Raw genomic sequence first — 20,389 nt, forward strand, 5'->3', positions numbered from 1 at the left:
GCTGCAATTGCATGAAGACATAAGTGTCTAGACATTTGTAGGACTTCAGCCTTTAATTTGAAATGAGGAAGAATACTTTGAGGCACTGGATGAATAGTTCAGTCTAAATGTTAAACACAAAAACACTGTTCTGTGTTTTTGTCATTGTAATCTAAACCAGCCTATGAACTCAATTCTAAATATCAAAACAGCATGTTTAGTTGAATATGTATAGTTTCCAATTATTATGAGAAGTTCTGGTTTTATACTTTTGCTCATTTAATTTTATTGTGAAACATACTTGAAGATAGAGGTAGAGATATCAAATGATATGGTTAGAGTAATTTTCCACTTCTGTTAATTTGTCTTTAGTACATTACTCATTGAAATAGGAGAGAAACATGGATTCCTATAAAATTCATGGAAAACTAATTTTGTCCATACTGCTGGGATAAAAAATGCAAATAACTTCATTTTATGTTTGTTCAGCTTTTCTGAAATGCAGTAGTGAAGGAACGGCCCCAGTTATTGTCTTTGTTTCCAAAATGTTTGCTGTTGATGCAAAGGCATTACCACACAATAAACCAAGGTAAGGAAATGTAACTTTTAACTTCTGATCTACATTAGATACCTTCAGGAAATAAAGTTATGTTGTAAGCTTTGGCAAGATTCTCCTGCTGTATTTAGCGTTGGTGTGGACTCACCCTGAATATTGCATACATTCTGGTCTTCACAATACAGGAAGGATGTTAAGGTCCTCGAAAGCATCCAGAGGAGGGCAGCAAAGCTGGTAAAAGGGCTGAATTCGTGTCTTATGAGGAGAGGCTGAGGATGTTTGGGTCATCTTGTTTGGAGAAGAGGAAGCAAAGAGGCAACTCATTGCTCTCTACAACTTCACAAGGAGGGAAGTGGACAGGGAGGTGCTGGTCTCTTCTTCCTCATAACTACTGGCAGCATGTGCAGGAGCAGAGCACAGCTGTGCCAGGGGAGGTTCCAACTGCACATCAGGGAAAGCTTCTTTTCTGTGAGGGTGGTCAAATGCTGGAACAGGCTTCTGAGCAAGGTGGTCAGTGCTCTGTGCCTGTTAGTGTTCATGAGGTGTTTGGATAATGCCCTCGAGCATATGTTTTAACTTTTGGTTAGCCATGAAGAGTCAGGTAGGAAGGAACCTTTGAAGGTTCCTTCCATCTGAACTATTCTACGTTTTTTTTAATCTGTGAAAATAATTTGCAAGTGTCTGAGATACAATACAGTCTTCAGAAAGAGGTTTTCTGATGGAGTTGAAGATCAGAATTGTTTAATCGTATGTTTTAGAAGGTTTAGGAAATTTTGGGGGGATATAAAAAATAATAATAATCTATTGGAGAGTAGTGCTTTTGTCCAAATAAACTGTCCTAGTGCATATGTTGGATGTAGTTTCAGGATGTTTGGTTGAAAATATTGTTGAGTTGTAATGTTCTTTCATACCTTTTCAGAAAGGTTGTGTTTGCATGATCATGACAGCTTACATTTGTACCTGGAAGCATTTCCCTTCAAATCTGGCATAAAAGCTAAGCATTCGTCCAGTCCATTGGAAGTATAAAATAAAATGTGTTAATGGAGATGATCCAAACCTTGGATCTTAACTTTTTTTTGCACAGAACTGAAAGTCATTAAGTACTTTAGATGACTTTCTTCTCGCAGTTCGGGAAGATTTTTTTGTTATGGCTGTCTATTTAATGGTACCCTTATTTTCTCAGAGAGGTGGATCCTTCTTGATTTCATTTCCCTGACATACTTAAGTGTGATACTTTAGCTGAAGCTATCTCTTTTTATGCAGAAGAAACATACTTCTCTGAGTTTATAAGAATGGGGTTTAACTTAATGTTTCATCCATCTAAGCCTCTAAAACACTTTCTGCATTCAAATTCTGTTTAAACTTTTCATTTCATTTTTTTATGTTCTTAAAAACTCCAAGATTGTCATTGTACAGCAAAGTAATACTGAAGTTAGTTTTTCTACAAAATTAAGCTATTACTGATAACTATTTGTGCAAAACATCTTGTTGTTGTATTAACACTTGTGGATTTTTTCTACTGTTTTTTTTTTTTTTTTTTTTAAATGTACTTTCTAGACTTCTTTTCCTATCATACTTACATAAAATCTTCCACGGAAAAAAATATTTCCGGTGGTGTTTTAGTTGCATTGCAATTATGGATTGACCAAACACTAGATGGTGCTGTTTTTCTTCGAGTTCTGTCCTTAGCTGGATCTGATAGGAAAGCTCCTGCTCAGGTTATTAGTGTAGCATAGCACTGCTATTCGTGCTTTCACTGATAGGTACTCTCATTATTAGAGAAGTTATTTTTAATTGCAAACACATTGAGGTTACCACTTTCTGGCTGTTCTACCACTGATCATGACTCACTCTTTTTATTAGTTGGGATGATCAAGGTTCTTTGACATGAAGAGGGTGGAACATGGAGACAAAGGTAGCTTTTCCATTCATCAGACACAGAAAGCTTTGGACATATTTTCAAGATGTTAGTCCAAAAAAAAAAAAAAAAAAACTACTGAAAGTCTTATTTTGGGGTTTCTCGCAAAAGACCATATATGAGAGATTCTGACTTTCCAGTACTAATGATACCGGTTTTCAGTCTGTGTGATTTGCATACTTCTGCATGAGCACCGTCTTACAGATAAACTCCATCTCTGTCTTCTCAGATACTTGCCTTCCATCTTTCTCATTTGCCTTTTTTATTCTCTTTAGTTGTTCCCACTGAGGTAGGGAGCTGTTTTGTGTGTGTGGTTATATGCCATGTGTTAATTTTTTTTCTTTTAAAAGAGGGAAAATGAGAGGAAAAAATTCCCCAAACTGAAGAAAGAGTATATAAAATAAATTTTGCCATGTAACATTGTACATGTATTTTGGTGCATAAAATGTGTATGGCTGCCTCCATTTTTTTATTCAAATGATTAATTCAGTACAGAACCTTGTGCATTGTAAGTTCCTGGTTGTGTTCTCTCTGTATATGAAAAAATGCACTGCTTAATTTTGTTGGTTTTGAGAATACAAGTGAGATTCCATTTTTGTGCTGTGATGCATACTGTGTAACAAATCTGTGGTTCTGACCATCATTGATCTGGTTTGAAAGAGCTCAAGTTATTTATTGAGCTGAGTAAAGGATTATATTTAACTGAGTTCAAGTAATGCAGAGCTAGTCCAAAATACAAAACAAAATACAAAACGTATCTAGATGAAATCACTGAAAATTAGGTTTTTAGAGACAATAAGGCGGGAGAGTAATAACTGGCCTGGAATTCTTTCTAGTAGACTTATGGAGTATTAGCTATGGCTGTTGGCAATGTGTCATTTCCCCCGATTTCTTCAGTAAATGGAAAATTGTGGTGTTTTGCTTGATAGTTTGAAAAGTGTTTCTTGCCTTCTTTAATATTAAATTATTCAATTAGTTACTAATTGTCTAGTATTAAAATGAAACCATATGCCTTTCTCTGTGATAACCAGTCATTATCAGCACCATGTAATTTTGCTGATTAGGTAGCATTAGCAATTTTGTTTTGAAGTGACAGATTGTATTTTTTGAAAAATAGTAATATAGCTGAATGTGTTTCTCAGTTTTTAATTGTTAAGATTCTACAGGTAACCAGTACTTGAAGAAATAGGGAAGGAGTTTGTTTTTAAAAAAGGAAGGAAAGATGGTGAAGCAACACATAGATGCTTTAAAAACATACTGTCTAAATGTGGTTCCTAAATACGTTTTGAATTATAATGGCCACTATATGCTATTTACAGTTGCACAGAGAAGATTGTGCTTAACATAATTGAGTGTTGAGCTGAATATTTGAACCAGGAGGATCAAATAAGGATCCATGGGAATGTTCCTTAAGAATCCCTGAACATAGGGAGTAATGAAGAATGCCTAAAATATGTTGGTTAATAGTGTCTTATCATAGTGGTTTCATGTGTACTAATATAATAACATTAATACTTTATTGCCTATTTCAATTACCTGTAAGTTTTCAAGGGACGTAACTCTGTACTTGTGTGTTCTTTGTTTGACTGCTATACAAACTGTTGGCTAGGTTATTTGCATCCTTTTCAGTGGTGGATATTTTTAAGCATGTTAAAACACGTAAAAATCAGACATTTTTCCATAGAGTGATTGCTTGTTTGTTTTTGTTTTCTCTTTTTCCTCAAGGCTTACACTCCTCTAATTCTTGAGAGAATAAAGTAGATCCATGCTTTTGTTGTCTTTCTCTCTCCTTTTGCAAGATAGTACTGCATAATGCTATCTTTTTTAAATTTTTTCTTATTAGCTGCAAATTGAATTTGCAGTTTTTATGTTTTGCCTTATTTCTGCCATCTGCTTGTAATATTTTTTAAGCATAGGTTGGGGAAAGCAAAATGATTTAAGTTCAGGTTATACAGTAAATGATAAAGGAAGGATTTTTAATTAAAACAACCTCCTCTGAGACTGCTGTTGGCAACTAATACCCTCTAAAAGGTGACTTTAAAAATCAGTAGATTTGATACTAAAATGGCCAGATTTTTGCTTTTATTGGTTGAATAACAAAATTTGTCAGTTGTTGTAACAGTAGAAGATGTGGAAAATTAATTTATGGTCAGGTTACAACTGGTTGGCAGCTTATATTTATCTTGCTCTGGAAAGACTTGAAAATTGACTTTTATCTTGTACCACTATGACACTGAGGTATTTTCTTTATCAGGTCTTATTATGGAGTGAGAATTGTGTAAATATGCTTTGTCTTCCAGTTTCTTCTGCCTGAACTTGTGAAATAATTTGCTAATTCTAACCAAATCAGACAGAGATGGAGATCTTAGAGATACCAACTTCCAGTAAATTTTGTGAAAACTAGTGGTTAGGTAGAGTAGGCAAAGTAGGACCCTGCTAAAAGTGTATAGTGTGATATACTTCACCTTAGATATTACAATATCTAAAATCAATAGAAAATAGGGCTTATTTTGGAACTGCTTGCTTCACAAAATAATGCCAAACTTATTTAGTGATGCTATGGTACTATTTTTTTCCTGTGGTGTAGCTTATATACATGTCTTTAAACCAAGAGATTGGAGTGTACTTAATTTTCTTTCTATTGTTTCCTGAAAACTGTATTGTAAAAAAAAAAAATAAAAAAATGTGGCCCAGCCTTCAGCTAAAAATACTTTACGTTGTTGTGATCAAAGTACGAGAACGTTTGTAAAGATCCCAGCTCTGTAAAAAAAAAAAATTACTGTCTTCTTGTGAGTAAATGAATTTTTACATTTAAAAGCAATATGACTTTCAGTGACTTCACTTTGAGATGAACCCATCATCTTCTGTGTGCATTAAACAGAAGTTTAGTTTGTACAAACTTGTAGTTGGTACATTGGGAATGAATTTGACATGAGTCATCTGAACAGATTGTCAGATTTACAAGTTAATGTTTGAAGATGGTACCAGTTATATAATTAATAGAGTACTATATGCTTTTCGAAATGAAAAAAACAATCTGATTATGATTAAATTTCATTGTGACAGCATACATTTGACTCCAGCTAAAATTTTTGGAACTGATTTAAGAGATTGGAATCTGAATCTCTGGACATGTTTAGTTTGCGTAATTGCAAGTTTAGAGAGAAAAGCATATAACATTCTGGAAGAGTTTTTTTTTTTTTTCTTTCAAGTTTCATTTCATCTGTCTTTATTGCATATTTAGTATGCGAGATAAATCAAAGGTCAGTATATCAGCCAAGGGCATTTTTCAAGATAAGGTATGACAGCTTGATATGACTATCTTAGTTTTGTTATGTATCTCAGAGCAAATGATCTTCCCTGTACAATATAACATGAAAAAATGTATCCAGTATACCTCTTTGCAGAGTAAGATCACTGTGTAACATTTTATGTAAATACTGTTTTGGGTAATTTTCAGTTGTCTGTTTTGTGTATAGACAGTTAATTCTACTGTGAATTGCATAGTGATTGTAGTTGCATTAGAAAGTATATGAAATAATTTTAGTTACTGTATGTTAGTTTATGAATGGAAATAGCTCTTTAAAGTGATCTTTACGGACGTTGCTGTTCAGAATTTAGGCTCTTAGTTCTGGGCTGGGAAATAATATAGCAGATATGTAAGGCAAAAGCATTAAACAGCTTAATCCAGGAATTCAGGTACTTCAGAAGGATTAGGAAGACCACTGGACATACTCTGTGCTGTATTGTAACAAACAAGCTGCACTTGAGAGAGCTGTCCCTTGGGATGTGGTTGTCTGAAGTCTTTGAGTACCAGATGGTGAGCAGAACAGCAGCCAGTGATTGAAGTAGAACTTAATTCTGAAGAGTGGAGTCATGAAGAGCAATACAAAAGATTCTCTGTAAATTACTTGGATTTTAAGATGTTAACAGAAATTACCTCCTTAGACTGATGGAATCAAGCATATGTCTACAAGGTCAAGGAATTTAAACCGATAAAAATTATAAATAAAAAGTATTCTCGGCTTGTTGCAGGTAATATCAGTCTTTTGGAAGTCAGTTGTTCTGCCTCCGTTGTAAAATGGTCTAACAGTTACGTTTTTTTTAAAAAAAAAAAAGACCTGTAAAAGTGTCTCTAAAAAAAAAAAATCAGATGCCAATTATTCACTATCATTTTTTCAAACCTTTTGGAACAAAGTCTCCCTTTGATAACATGGAAGGATAGATAGAAAAGCTGTCATTCACAGGATGAAGAAGTTTAGTTGTCATTGTTTGAGCTGAACTGAGTTATCCTTGGCGACTATGGGAATAAAGAAAAAGTCTGTGTTAGCATGTTAATTTCACCTAGTCCGATTCATTTAATCAACAGTCTACTGATGACAATATTGTGTACGCTATGCTGTTTGCCATGTTATTTTCATAACTTTTGCTTATGATGTGTTTGAGCTCAACTCAAAGATGAGTTAGTAATAATGTGGTTGCCCATCTAAGTCAGCTCTGTTGCTTGTGCCTCGTTCATGGGTGCAGTGTGAATGTTTCAGCATCTCTTTGAAGGCAGAGAATCTCTTTCCCTTTCTCCTTCATTACTTTTACTGTTTTTTTCTGTGACTGTTTGATCCCTTTTTTTCTGCCAGTTTAGGTGTTGTAGCTTTTCTTATGCACTGAAAAGGGGGAACGGAAGAAATATGGTAGAGAAGAGGAAGAAAAGAGTATATCTCATCTGGTTTGGTCAACATTTGTTCAAAATTGATTTAGTTTCTCACTGGTTTCACCAACTGGAGAAATTGAATAAATCAGGGTATAATTTAAACTGGAGATTAATGCACATAAGACACTGGATCTGCAACAATCTTGTGCAGTGTTCTGCTTGAGTGTGTTCTAATTATGTATAAGGATTTATATGACAACAACATCTCTTTTTTGTGGTTTCTAATGATCCTACTGGGAGTGACTAATTCTGTGGAAATTGACACTGACACAAACCAGAGTGGAAGTCTAGCTTTTACCTACTAGCTAAAGACCTACCCACACTCAATCTGCTTCTTACAAAATTGAGAATATAATTAACTGGGTTTATGTGTATTGCAACTTATGTTGCAACCAGTGCATTCAGAATTTTAAGGTACCTTTAGCACTTGTGATAAGGGCTACCTGATACCTAAATATAGTGGTACTTTTAAAGATACTACAGAAGTAGGAGGGAGGAGGGGAACAAACAAACTTTCTTTTACTCTCAGGATTATTTACACAAATGAAAAGCATTTTGGGACAATAAAATGTGTTGGAATGCATATATATGTCCTCATGTACATACTATGCCATCATATATAGACTGCATTTATCCCTTGGCTGTCTCATCTGTACTTTCCCTATCAATCTCTTTCCCCTGGGAATTTTTCAGACATTCCAAACCCTTAAATAGCTTTGAACAACTGCCTTCAGGAAAAAAATCACCATAAAAAAAAGTTTTCTTCTCCACCATCTGCTTTGCATTTTCTATTGTTAAGCCTCACTCTCTTTTGCAATAAAATAAACAAATCAAACAGAAATAACCCATTGTCCCAAATTTCAGAGATGCAGATTCTTAATTCTGTCACAATGACTTCGTAAGAGATTATTTAAAATAAATAAACAAGAAAAACTTTCTGAGAAGTTTACAGGGGCAAAGTTTTTCTCATTTTTGCCTTTCCTGTAGCATGTAGTGAATCTGTTCCAGGTTCTAAATTCTGAAAGTGTGCATCAAATTCTGGCATTTTTTCCAAGGAGGATTAAAGGTTTTCTGCTAGGTAATTTCAAAAGATATTTTTAACTCATATATAGTTTTCTTGCCCCTTTGAGTTGAATATTTGCATCAAGTTAAGCATGATAATTAATTAATAACAACTATATAAAATACATAACAATATAACACTTGATTTCTTCAAGTCCTAAAACGATTTCTGGTGAAGTGAAGGGTTCTATTAAGCATTTTAAAAGAATCTAAAGGATATGCAATAAACAGAATATGTATTATGATATAATAAATTTATTGACACTGAGTTGGTCTCAGCCACATAATTTATTCATGGCTTTCTGAAATAACTAATCCAGTTAGGGTCAGACTTAGTGTCCAGTAAGTGTCTTTACTGTCTACAGACAAAAACTTTGACCTCTGAAAAGTGGGTTGTTTCCCTATTTGGCAGTGTGGAATAGTTCATGTGATCTGTGGATGTGATTCAATCTTTTTTTTTTTTTTTTTTTTTGAGATCTTTGTTCTTTAAAGAAACATTCTGTTGTAGAGCTCCTTGCTGTTTTCTTTCTCTTTATTATTCATTAGTACTACTACTGCTCAGCAAATCTTGAAGTGTTTTGTTGCAGATAGAGTGTAGTTCACAAGTGTAGAAATTAGAGAGACAAGGCTACTAAACAAGCTAAAACTAATAGGGCACTTCTGATTCTAGTGCTCTGTTCATCGTATTGGGTGCTTGATAGTGAAAGAATCCTAAACCACCTTAATATTAAGAACTGCTGGTCTTGCCCCCAGCACATGAGCAAATGCAGGTGTAAGGACACTCCATGCAGATGGGGTTTTGTTATGGGATTAGGTTCGCTTCTTGAGATGAAGTCAGCATATAATATAGGTGATTAGTTTGTTCAGTTGTGCTTTATAAATGCATGCTTATGATGGAGAGAATTCTTCTATTTCTTCTCTTGGGTTAGAATTCTATTAAGAATAATTATATAATGTAAAAAATACATTGGTTGTTGTTTTGGACACAAATTATTTATTAATGTTGGAAAGTGGTATATATTTCCATTGCTCGTAATGGGGAAAAAATATAAATTTGAAAGCATTCTAATTCTAATGAAACAAGTCTACATATCTTCATTTTTTTTCATCTTTTAAGCCACAGTAATAGAAGTGGTTTTTAATGTAGGCACCTGACAGCATGTTATACAAAAAAAAATGTGGATTATCTATGTACATGGCCTTAGGGAAGGACTATAATGCCTGTCTTTAATTATTAATATTATTTATTATTATTATTTGCTTTAAATCTTACATTAAAGCACTTTATTTTAAGTTAGGGTTTGCCAGTGAGTAGATGGAAATTGCATCAGAATATTACAATTCTCTTTGTTGTTTCCTCAGTGAAGTCTTGTCCATTATGAAGCTATTCACTTAATAGAAAAGTCACTATAGAAGGCAAAGTCTTTTTCTTGCATTTGAACACTTACTGTAAAGACTACCTTAGAACAGTAAAAATATTACAAATGCATTGAAATGACAATATTTGATTCACTATGTATTTGGAATAAAAGTCTGGTATTTTTTCTAACTAGCTTGGTATAGATGAGTCTAGATTAATACACTGTTTAGTCTTAGCTGTCATTCTAGTTCAGAATAACATACTGGACATAGTGTGAAAAGCAATTTTTAAAATTGGTTTGGGTCTTTTCCAAGAAAGTGAGAATTCACACATCAGTGGGAGAAACTAGATGTATTTTAATGAAATAAACAGAAGTTTAAAACGGTAACCTCTTTCTAAACTTGGTAGAGGAAGAGTTTGTTTATTTTAGCTAACTAAAAATACATAGTATCATGGGGACAAACGGCATTCTGTGTAATTTTTTCTTATGCTGAATATAGTATTCTAATTCTTATAATTTATTTTAAAGTAAGGGGTGTTTCCAAATGCTAATACTTTAAAATACAATTTAGGCCTTTAACTCAAGAAGAAATAGCTCAACGACGTGAACTTGCAAAACGGAGACATGCAGAAAAAATGGCAGCAAATCAAGAGAAGGAGCTGTCAGAAAAGCCCCCAAGTGAAAATTCATCTGAAGTGACCGGAAACACTGGTGATACAAAAGGTATATAATGATCTGCTATCCATTTTTTCTCATAGTATATTTAACATCAGTATCTAGGTGTTGTTAAGGAGCTGATTATGGAGCCGTGTACCTTGCAAAGAATCATCCACGCTCCAGTCCAAACAGTTTAATAGATGGGACTGAATGAAGAGCAAGGAGGGAGTTAAAGGCAAGCCGATAATTTATAGATGCTGTAATAATGCCATGGATACCTGTTTATATGGCCTGAGAATGTTCTTGATCTCAGTATTTTGAGTCACTTTAAGATAGACGATGCCTTAAGGGGATGCTCTGCTGAAAAATTAAGTAATTTCCACTCTGAATAGGAATACAGAATGATTTATTTTTGCACATGTGTATGGGGCAGAAAAATTCAGTTTTAGCTTACTGCTAGAGTTGCCTTATGGACTTGTAGCTAGTGTACTTTAGGCCAATAGAACTTTACTTCCTCTAAGCAAGTGCCAGAATAAGTGTTTTATTAAAAAAAATAATAATAAAAAGTTAAAAATATATATAAAAAAAATATATATATAAGCAGCAATTGAGAAAATGGGGCTGGAGTATGGGTTACAGTGGCAGGTTCTTGTCTTTGAATATGTCATCAGGTGTGATACTATAGTATGTAATTGATTTTTTTTCAGCTGATGAGGCAGAAACTGCATTTAGAGTTGATGTATTTTTTCTAACTGATTAGGTGAAGAGCAACAGCTCACTGATCAAACAGAGATCGCGACCTCAAAGGCAGCAAAACAGGAAGCAGACAACAAGGAGTCTTTCATTGCTTTTGCTAGAGTGTTCAGTGGTGTAGTGAAAAGAGGGCAAAAGATCTTTGTTTTAGGACCAAAATATGATCCTGCTGAGTCTTTGCATAAGGTAAGAGGTGACAGTGAAATGTTCCCATAACTTGGCATTATTTTTGAAATATTGTTGACTTAACTTTCTGCGCATCGCACGCTCAAAACAAGGTTCAAATCAAAAATTCCAAAATGTAGCAAAGTAATTTAGAGAATTAATATGATTTATTTTAGTAATAAAGTTGCTGTGATAAAGAAGGAATGAACCTTCTTTATTATTTCATTTCTACTGAAGATCTCAAGACTTTGCATGTATGCTTTAGGAGAAGTAGATGAAAGATGATCCTTGAAATACAAGGATTACATCCTGTCTGTGTCTAATAAAGGATATTTTGTTTTGCGCTGTTCTGTGAAAAGATGTTGGTTAAGTGTCTACACATGCAACCTGATTTTAATCAGATTCAAAATAATTTGATTTAAAAACCTTGTGTTGAGTTTTATGAAACACAAGACAGACACGAAGGGCCTGAATGTATTTCTAAGCACACGTAACGATTCAAAGCTCGTTCTGACTTTCAGCTATATGCAGAATCCAGTGAGTTGCAGTGAGAACAATTCATAATAGCATACTGGTTGTACATCCATGGAATTCTGCAAAGTTTTGCAGAGAAATTGTGCAAAGACTTGAACATAGCATAAATAAATGTCCACTCTGATACAGTCACCATTTGTCAGGGGGATTTGAGGAGGTTTAAATAATGTGTAGTAAGATTATTTTTTTTTAACTTTGTCAGCTGTATTACTTTCATTAGGCATTAGAATGTTTACTGAAAATGAGTTTCTTAAACCTGATAAATTATGTTAAATTACTGGGAGGCTGGAAGCAGTCAGCCATTGTCTTATGGAAAACAGTAGTATCAACTTTGATGAATCTTTGGTTTCCTGCATGCTTACTTTGCCTGCTTAGATCCATTTGATTAGACTGTGCTGTGGATTATTTGCTGTTTAAAAAGAACACATTCAGCCTGATTTTTTAAGGTGATAGAGTATGTCCATAAATACTTGATACACATTTATGATCTTAACAAAATGTGAAGATGGTGCCTCAAACACCTGCTTGGAGATTGCACTTTTAAAATGTTATTAAAAGCAGCCATTTCAAATTTTGTGAAGGTGAAGTGATCATTAGCCTTTTAGGTATGACTGACTCTAGCTGAAGTTAGATTTGACATTGCTTAGTAATTTTGAAATGTCTCAGACAATAACAGGTGAATTTTAGTATCCCCAATACAGAGGCATTTCTTCAAAGATGGATTTTGCTAGAGAGAGGTCTGGATCAAACTCCCCTTACTTAATTGCTTAATATGACTTCCTTATACTGTTTAAATACAGTTGCAGAATTTAAAGCAAAACATAAAACTTCTGCAGCCCAATAAAAGCATCTTACTCAAGCATATTCTAGCCCAATACAGACTTTCTTCTCAGAAGTCTACCTGCTAATGAATAAGAAGTTTTATCTTGTTTGGAAGTTTGAGGTTTGTTACTGTGGAGATGTGTTTTGTTTTTGCACATTTGACTGATTATTCTAGTAATAATAATTCTTGGGATTACCAAAATACACTAAGCATTTATTAATTAACAGCAAATACAGTATGTGCATATATAAAGAAAATTTGTGATGGAAAAAAGAGTTATTTTGTGGAACAGGAGAGTGTGTAATAGTGTTGAAAAGAGTCTGTTAAATGTTTTGAGAATGTGACTGTAGAAGTTAATTACTTATGAAATTACCTTAATGTGTGTTTTATCAGTGACAATGAACAGTGAGCGAGAATTAGCATGCACTTAAACAACAAAGCAAACACTGTTTTTAATTTTTCTTGGTAATATTTCATTGTTTGCCCCAAAACTATGTTTTTTGGAAGTGAGATATGTAAGTATGTTTTGGTTTTGAATATCTGGCTTTTAAAATGAAAATGCTTTAAAATGTATTTCTTAGTTTTGAAATGCAAGAGATTTTCAGGAAGAAGTTTGTAACAGTACTAGGCAATAAATATCCAACACTGGTTGTTTTACTCCTTGTAGCTGTCATCCCAGTGTTCTGCTACAGATGATCTGCCATTAGTACCTCATATGACTTGCTGTACATTGGAGAATCTCTACTTGCTTATGGGAAGAGAACTTGAAGATCTTGAAGAAGTACCTGCAGGAAATGTTCTGGGTAAGACTTAACTAATATTTAATTTCCTAGAGATTGAATGCTTATCATCCAATATGCACTGAAATTATTTTGATATGATTAATGATAAGAGAACTTGGATAAATCTCTGAATATTTTTAGGTATATTATATGTGCAAAAAATGAAGGCACTCATTGTGACTTCGGTGAACTTTTAATGGTGAAGTGGGAAAAAAAATCATAAAGAGAAAACTAGGGATTACAGGAGCCCTATTTACTGTTATCTTCAGGTTGGAGTATTGCCAGGTAAGCATCACTGCCAGGAATTGCCAAAGGCAACAGTAAGGTCCAATATTTTCTAAATTGCAAGGATTATAAATAACATTTTCTCAACAGTGGAAACACTGTAGTATGATGTTTCTAGTGATGTGGATAATTGTAGTTTTTTTTTTATTAAAGGGTCTGTGCAAAATATGGTGCTAAAACTTATTTGTTACTGCTACGGCAAATTTTGAACGTTTTCCATGCACATGTTTCTGAATGATAAGTCATCAAAATCATTGAGTTATGTTCTTCTGTGCCAGATTTTGAGTTGTTTTTCTCTAGAGCATTAAATAGCATTCGTTTTCTGTTCTGTCCTTCATTTGTTGTTTGTTTTTTTTTTATATCAAAAATACTACTTAGAATTTAGAGAGTGTAAAATTCAGAAGTAGGGTTTTTTTCAATTTGTGGGAGAGCTGTAAACAGCTAATCCTACAAAAAAATTGTGAGTAGTCTCTGCTTCTGAGAACAACTACTCTGCAGTGGTTTGTAGCTTTTCCATAAACAAGAGCGTACTAGTCAGGAAACAAGAAAGTTCTAAATGGTGACACAAGGTTTGTCATCTTTAGAGATATGCATTAGAATCTTAAGATCAGAATTAATGCTCAGAGCTTTTAGCTAAACTGTGTTTGGTATGTCATCTCTTTTGACATCACTGGATGTTCTGTTTACATATTGACAAGTCAGATTTTCATTTTTACCTACAGCATACAAACTCAAGAATTAGTTTTTTTTTTTAAATCTGATGTTAAAGAAATTTTAAAACGTAAAAGCCATAAATAACTTCTAGCTAGTTTTTCTCCCATTTCTCCATAATGTTGTATTGTTAATTTACATAAATTCAAGAAACATTTTACCTGTTTCATGATGTACCACATTCAGGAGAAAATGCAATACTTTTATATAAATGGAATCTCTAACAATGGTGAAGCAGGACTTTCATTATTCCTCTTAATAAAAATTATTTCTGTTTCAAAGGCCATTTATCTTCCAGCTTCAAAGCATACAGTGATGATTTCTCTCCGGCCATATAAGGAAATTACTTGTAGATTATCTAGTAAAATAAGGAAGCTTTTCTGAAAGCTGTGTAGTTTTATTCTGTATAATTAAATTATTGCCATAAGGAATACACAGTTAATCATGACTGCCTATTTCCACTTTAAAACTCATGGTACAGGGATTTTTTTTCCCAGTGTTTTTGTTGGTTTCTTACAAGGAAGAACCTGCTTGGTGACAATGAGCAAGTAGCCTTTTTACTCCTCATACTGGTTTATGCAAAGGTTTAATGATCAAAGAAATGGCTTAAGACATAGGCTGTGTCAGTGGAGTTGAGGATTTCATCCATTGGTCCTTGTGGCGGATTAGATTTTTCCTTAAAATACTAATCTCCTTATAAATGTTAAAAAACTGAAAAACTAGTAGCAAAATACTACAAGAGGAAAAGGTAATGAAACATACCATGAACACACAGAATTCATGAAGAGTCAGCTGAAAAATAATACTATTTCCCTGTCTACTGTGCATAGCCATTTTGGCAAGCTGTGGAAAGTTGTTCTGAGTTTGTGGAAGTTAAGAGAGAGCCTGTATTGCAATTGTTAATTTGTATTGCAAGTTTACAGTGCAAATGTTTTGTCAAAAGTATTTCTCAAAAAGCTTTAAACAGTATGTCATTTTCAAGTGGTATGGCAAACACGAAATACTGCCTCCTTCCACATAGCAGTTAATAATTCACAATTTTTCTTCCATGCAATCTATGTGACTATTCGACATTTTTTGCAGTCCTTGGGTGAAATATGACTTTAACTTAAAACAAACAAATGAAGTTCTTGAGAACCAAGGATAATAAAGGCTTTGTAATAAATCTTTTAAAACTGATTTGTCAGAGTTTTCTATGAAGAGCAAAATTCCTTTCTGTCAAAATACCTGGCTTATTATTATCTTAATAGGAACACTGTAATCTGTTTTGTAAATTCCAACTATGTATATCAAAACCATGCTTAAATTCCAAATACAGAAGTACTCTGTGTTTTCTATCATTAATGTGATAATTATATATTGCCTAAATATACCTCTCAAAATTAGCTGGGATATTTTTTAACTCTGAGATGTCTTGGGCATGTATAATGCTCACCTTTTGAAAACTGCCTGAGCACCCATTGGAAAGAAAAGGTATCATGGACCTTAGTGATCACAGAAATCCACGTGCTATTCTAAAAATTTTGGCCTTTTATGTCTGTAAGGAGAGAAGCAGCACTTCAGTATTAAATTCCAGAGACAAGTTGACTGATATATCCTTGCATGTTCTTAGTGGCACTATAATTAACTCTGACCTGTGTTTTACATAATCTAATGCTATGCAAATAGCAAGCTACTGTAGTTGCCCCACTCGCTTTAAATATTTGTGTCCTCTTTTGCTATGACAAAAATGTATTGGAGAAAGGAGCTTAATATAGACAGTCATCTGGCTACCCAAATGTGTTTAACTTCTTTTTGTCTATTGACTATTACAGCAGCTTAGGTTCTTATTGGTGAGCTCCCCATTGCACAGGAAACATCTACTGTATTGGAGGTTCCTGCTGCCATCCAAGTATCTGCTCCAGATGTGTTGTGTTTGACAGCTATTGAGTGAAATCTGTTAATCTCTGGTCATCTCAGTTCTTCTTACTAATGCTTAGTTTCTCTTATAAAAAGGAAAATTATAAATGCTCTAGTCATGAAATAGTAAACGATTTAATGTGGATGTTGTGTGCAAGTTCTTCTGTTTCCCAAGTAGTATTAGGTATTATTTAGCTAACTGTAGAGATTGCTGATGCTAGAACACAAATAGAAATATTAATACTAAGAAGCTGTTTTTTGTTGTTAATGAAGGATGCGTGGAAGCAGTATTTATTATGTCATTTAATGTGTGAAAAAAATGTTGCTTCTATGCCAGTAGTGGAAACAAGAAGTTAGTTAAACAGCATTAAAAGTTTAGCAAATAGGACAATTACAGGCAAGCTTAAAATGATTTCAGTTGCATATCTACATTAAGAATATTTTCTCAAAAGCAAGACTACCTCTATCACACGTGTTGAAGTGTTAATATTCTGGAGAATGTAAGGAAGTGGAGAAAGCTGATTCACTTGTTCCTGGGGAAGAATATATAGAATCTTCCCCCTCTGCCTTCCTGACAAAGGAGAAGTACAAATACAGGGAAAGCATCATTTTGTAACACTTGTTCTGATAGTTTTGTGGTTGAAGAGGATAAAAAGAACTTAATGGGCATTCCCCAAAGTGACAAAGGAATATTAGAAGGGAATGTATGAGCAGCAAATAATTTGGGCTCCCAAGTTAAGATTGAGCAAGCACATGCCCTCCAGATGCACATAATAGCTTCCTTTTTTTTAATTCCTTCCTTTTTGTTAAATTTGCTTGGCACAAAATCTATTTTTTCTTTTTGCTGTCTTATAATAAAAGGCAAAATGCCTTTTTTGTTCTATCCAAAAGGGTTAGAAATGTTTTCGTAACAAAAAAAGAGTTGTTGAAGGTAGTGCAAAAATGTATTTTAAATAGGCAAAAAGAAGTAGTGTTCGTTGTGATGTCATGTGCAGATGAAAGGATAGGATCCTCATGCTGAAGTTACTGATTATTGATTTTAAGTAATTTAAGCAAATGCTGATGTTAAAAAAAAAAAAAAGACCATGTTTCTGAAAGCACTGGCAGTACTTTTAAAGTGTCGCTATATATATAAGTGATTTTTGTTAAAATTTGTCAGTGTTGTGATGATTTTTTTGTTGTTGTCTTTAGGCTTAAATAATTGAAGGATCATCAAGTGATAAATTTTATTCCAGTGTATCTCAAAGTGTGTGCCACATGCTTGTGTGCACAAGTTCAGAGTAACATGCATACTAAAACTGAACTGTATACTGTTTTTATCCACAAGTACCACCACAAATGTGAGCAAACACATAATCCAAATCAGATTTTTCATAGAGCTGCCCGGTACCACTTAGTAAGTGATTTTTGTGTTTTATTGAGTACTGCTAAAAAGCAACGTTTTCTGCTTGCTTCTGTAGTGCTTTAGTGCAATGCTCCTAAGAGGCTAGATAATATACTGAATATTTTCAAATGCAGTTAGCCCTGTGAGTATCAAGTGTTCTAGGAAATTAAGAATATTTGTTTCTTTAACTGATCAAATGATAATGTTAAAAGCAGGGATGTAGAAGTCACTCCTGGTGTCAGCTCTCTATGATCTGACTTCCTGGAGGACTGACTGCTGGGTACCTTAGATTTTTCCTCTTCTAAAATGCTTGTTTTCCCACACAGTGTTCTTTCACGTTTTAATTATTTATAAAGTATTTAAAGGAATCTTGAAGCTTAAACAATATGCCATGGGAGCTAGGTGATTATGGGTACATACTTATGGATTTTTCTGTACCTTTCTAAAGATGTGTGCTGAACAGCTGCAGTTGGTGTGAAGAGCTGCTATGTAGTAAGTAGTATAGCTAACCTCGTTACAAGGTGTCTAACAAGCATTTTATTCCTTTAGGACTTCATCGAACAATTTAGGAGCTTTTAATAAGCAGCCTCTGTTAAAAGCAAAGAGCAGCTGCAAGCAGCGATGCCATTTTAAAGGCCCAGAATGGCTTTCTAGGACTCATGCCAGCCAGCAAGCATTACCACCTTATGTGAAAGCCCTAGGAACAGTACTGCTGTTGCACCAGCCTTTTATTTCTGTGCAAACATTTGGTGGGCTAATTTCAATCTCTGAATCAGTAATATGATTATTTAAAAAAAAAAAAAAAAAAAGCTTGAAGTGATTCCAGCTGTGTGGCCTGTCTCATCTCCGTGTAGATCAGTGAAAGATCAGTGAACACAGGAGGGCAGTCTTTCTCAAGAATATTAACTGAAATTAGCAGAAAATAGTGAATGAAACAAAGAAAACCCAAACCTTTGTCTTCAGTTTTGGGACACTTACGATTTTAATCACTAACTGCCATCTTACAACCCCATTTAAAAAAAAAAAAAAAAGGAATTTGTATTTTTAACTACTTTATAATAATAGAGCATTATTCAGTAAGAGATATAATTGAATGGATTTTATTGCATATTTTTTCTCCATGAAACAATGAGTTTACCTGACATTATTATATCTACAGTAACCTCTTACCAGTCAGTGTTTTATACATGGTTAAATTGTTGAAAATGTGAATATGTTTAAATTGTTTCTTTGAGCTAAGGACATTGTAATTGATCTGTGATTTGGCCTTTATCAGAGCTGGATACTGAAACCATTTTTTCTTAACTCTTTTTGCTGTAATGGACTTACTCCTTTTGCAGTTCCTGCTCTTTGCTTTGTGTTACAACAAGCAGGCTGAGTAATTTGTGCTGCTTATTGGGCAGTGTAGCATAGCATGGTGCACAGCTAATGCACTGGTATCAAATGAAATTAGAAGAGTATTTTGCTGATTATCTGATAAGTTTCCTTTGCCCTGTTTGCCTTACCATTTCTGCTAATTGTTTTATTTGTGATTTCAGTTCATGGGATTTGATTTGACAAACTTGATTGCAAAAGCAATAAATGATTCATGATCTTGTTTTCAAACCAATATCAACATATCACTAGGGCATAGATCAATGGAGAAGAAAAAGTAAGACAAGTCTTAGGTCAGAAATACAACACTGACATCTGCATCTCTGTTAACATAGCTAAAGTTTTCTTGGGGAAGAAATGTTTCAAATGGTTAATGGTTTCCTTATAAAGCCTTTTAAGCTGTGTTGTTTTTCTTTTGATATTGAAAGTTTTAAATGGTGTTTTCAGTAGCTTGATCTTTTTTCTGTTTTTCTGAGCGTAGCTTCTTAAGACTATAAAAGGAAATCGTGTGTAGTAATTCTTTCTGAAGAAAACCACTTCTAAATTCTGTAGTGCTTCTGGAATGTTCTCTGCTCTAATTTTCAGGGTTTTATTATGAGATCTTAAAAATGTGTTTAGTCTCTCCACTGGAATGCAAGTTTTTCGTCATATTTTAAAATCGGGCTGCATTAAGATAATTTATGTTGAAGTCATATTATGTTCCTCAGGCCAAAAATGCCTTTAAGTTTGCTCTTGACCACACTGGATTATAATGTCAAAAATTCAAATAATTAAGTTATTGAGGAAAGGAGTTAATTTAGTGAAGCATTCTGTATCAGTTTTAAAGCAACTGTTAGTTACTATTATCTGCAAAATTTGAGCTTTCATGTAAATTACAATTATTTTTATAGTTAATATTCCAAATAAGAGGTAAGCATTCCTGATTGTTCAGGGTTTGTATGCAGACAAATACTGCTGATGCTTGAGGTTTCCCAAATCAGAAGGAAAACTGCCCAGACTTGTTGATGTTTGTTGTTGCTACTTATGTGCCTGTGGGCAGCAGTGGGACTTACAAGAATCAGGGCAATTTCATTCCATTGCTGCTTGAAGAAGTTCACAGCACAGCAGCAGGCACATGTTCTGGAGCTACTTAATAGAGAAGACCTAGAAATAGACTGGAAAAGAGGGTTTGAGGTGCAGGCAGTCATCTCTGTTTATCACTCACGTTTGCTTCAGGAATCAGTGATGTTTGGCTTTGGGGCTTCAGATTTATTAGATGCCTGGTATTAAATGAATTTATATTGCTAAAAATGTCGTCTGTAGTCTGGATCAGAATTCAGGGCCAGTGCTAAAGGGACGATTCCCTTTCTTTGTGTAAGGGTGGAGAATTGACTTGTATAGTCATTGCCTCTGGGCAGATGTTACTCAGCCTTTTAATAGCTAAATGTTTGTGGGTTTA

At 34.0% G+C, this 20,389-nt stretch overlaps 1 protein-coding gene across 1 annotated transcript in view; it reads left to right on the top strand.

The window, feature by feature from the left end:
• EFL1 (elongation factor like GTPase 1) overlaps positions 1–20,389 on the top strand; it is a 70,124-nt gene that overhangs the window by 11,802 nt on the left and 37,933 nt on the right. The window contains exons 12-15 of the mRNA XM_027466446.3: positions 469–568; positions 10,156–10,307; positions 11,002–11,180; positions 13,184–13,319. Coding sequence (XP_027322247.2) covers positions 469–568; positions 10,156–10,307; positions 11,002–11,180; positions 13,184–13,319 — 567 coding nt within the window. The remainder of the gene's footprint in view (positions 1–468; positions 569–10,155; positions 10,308–11,001; positions 11,181–13,183; positions 13,320–20,389) is intronic.

The sequence above is a fragment of the Anas platyrhynchos genome, chromosome 11 (assembly GCF_047663525.1).
Source record: "Anas platyrhynchos isolate ZD024472 breed Pekin duck chromosome 11, IASCAAS_PekinDuck_T2T, whole genome shotgun sequence".
Lineage (NCBI taxonomy): Eukaryota > Metazoa > Chordata > Aves > Anseriformes > Anatidae > Anas > Anas platyrhynchos.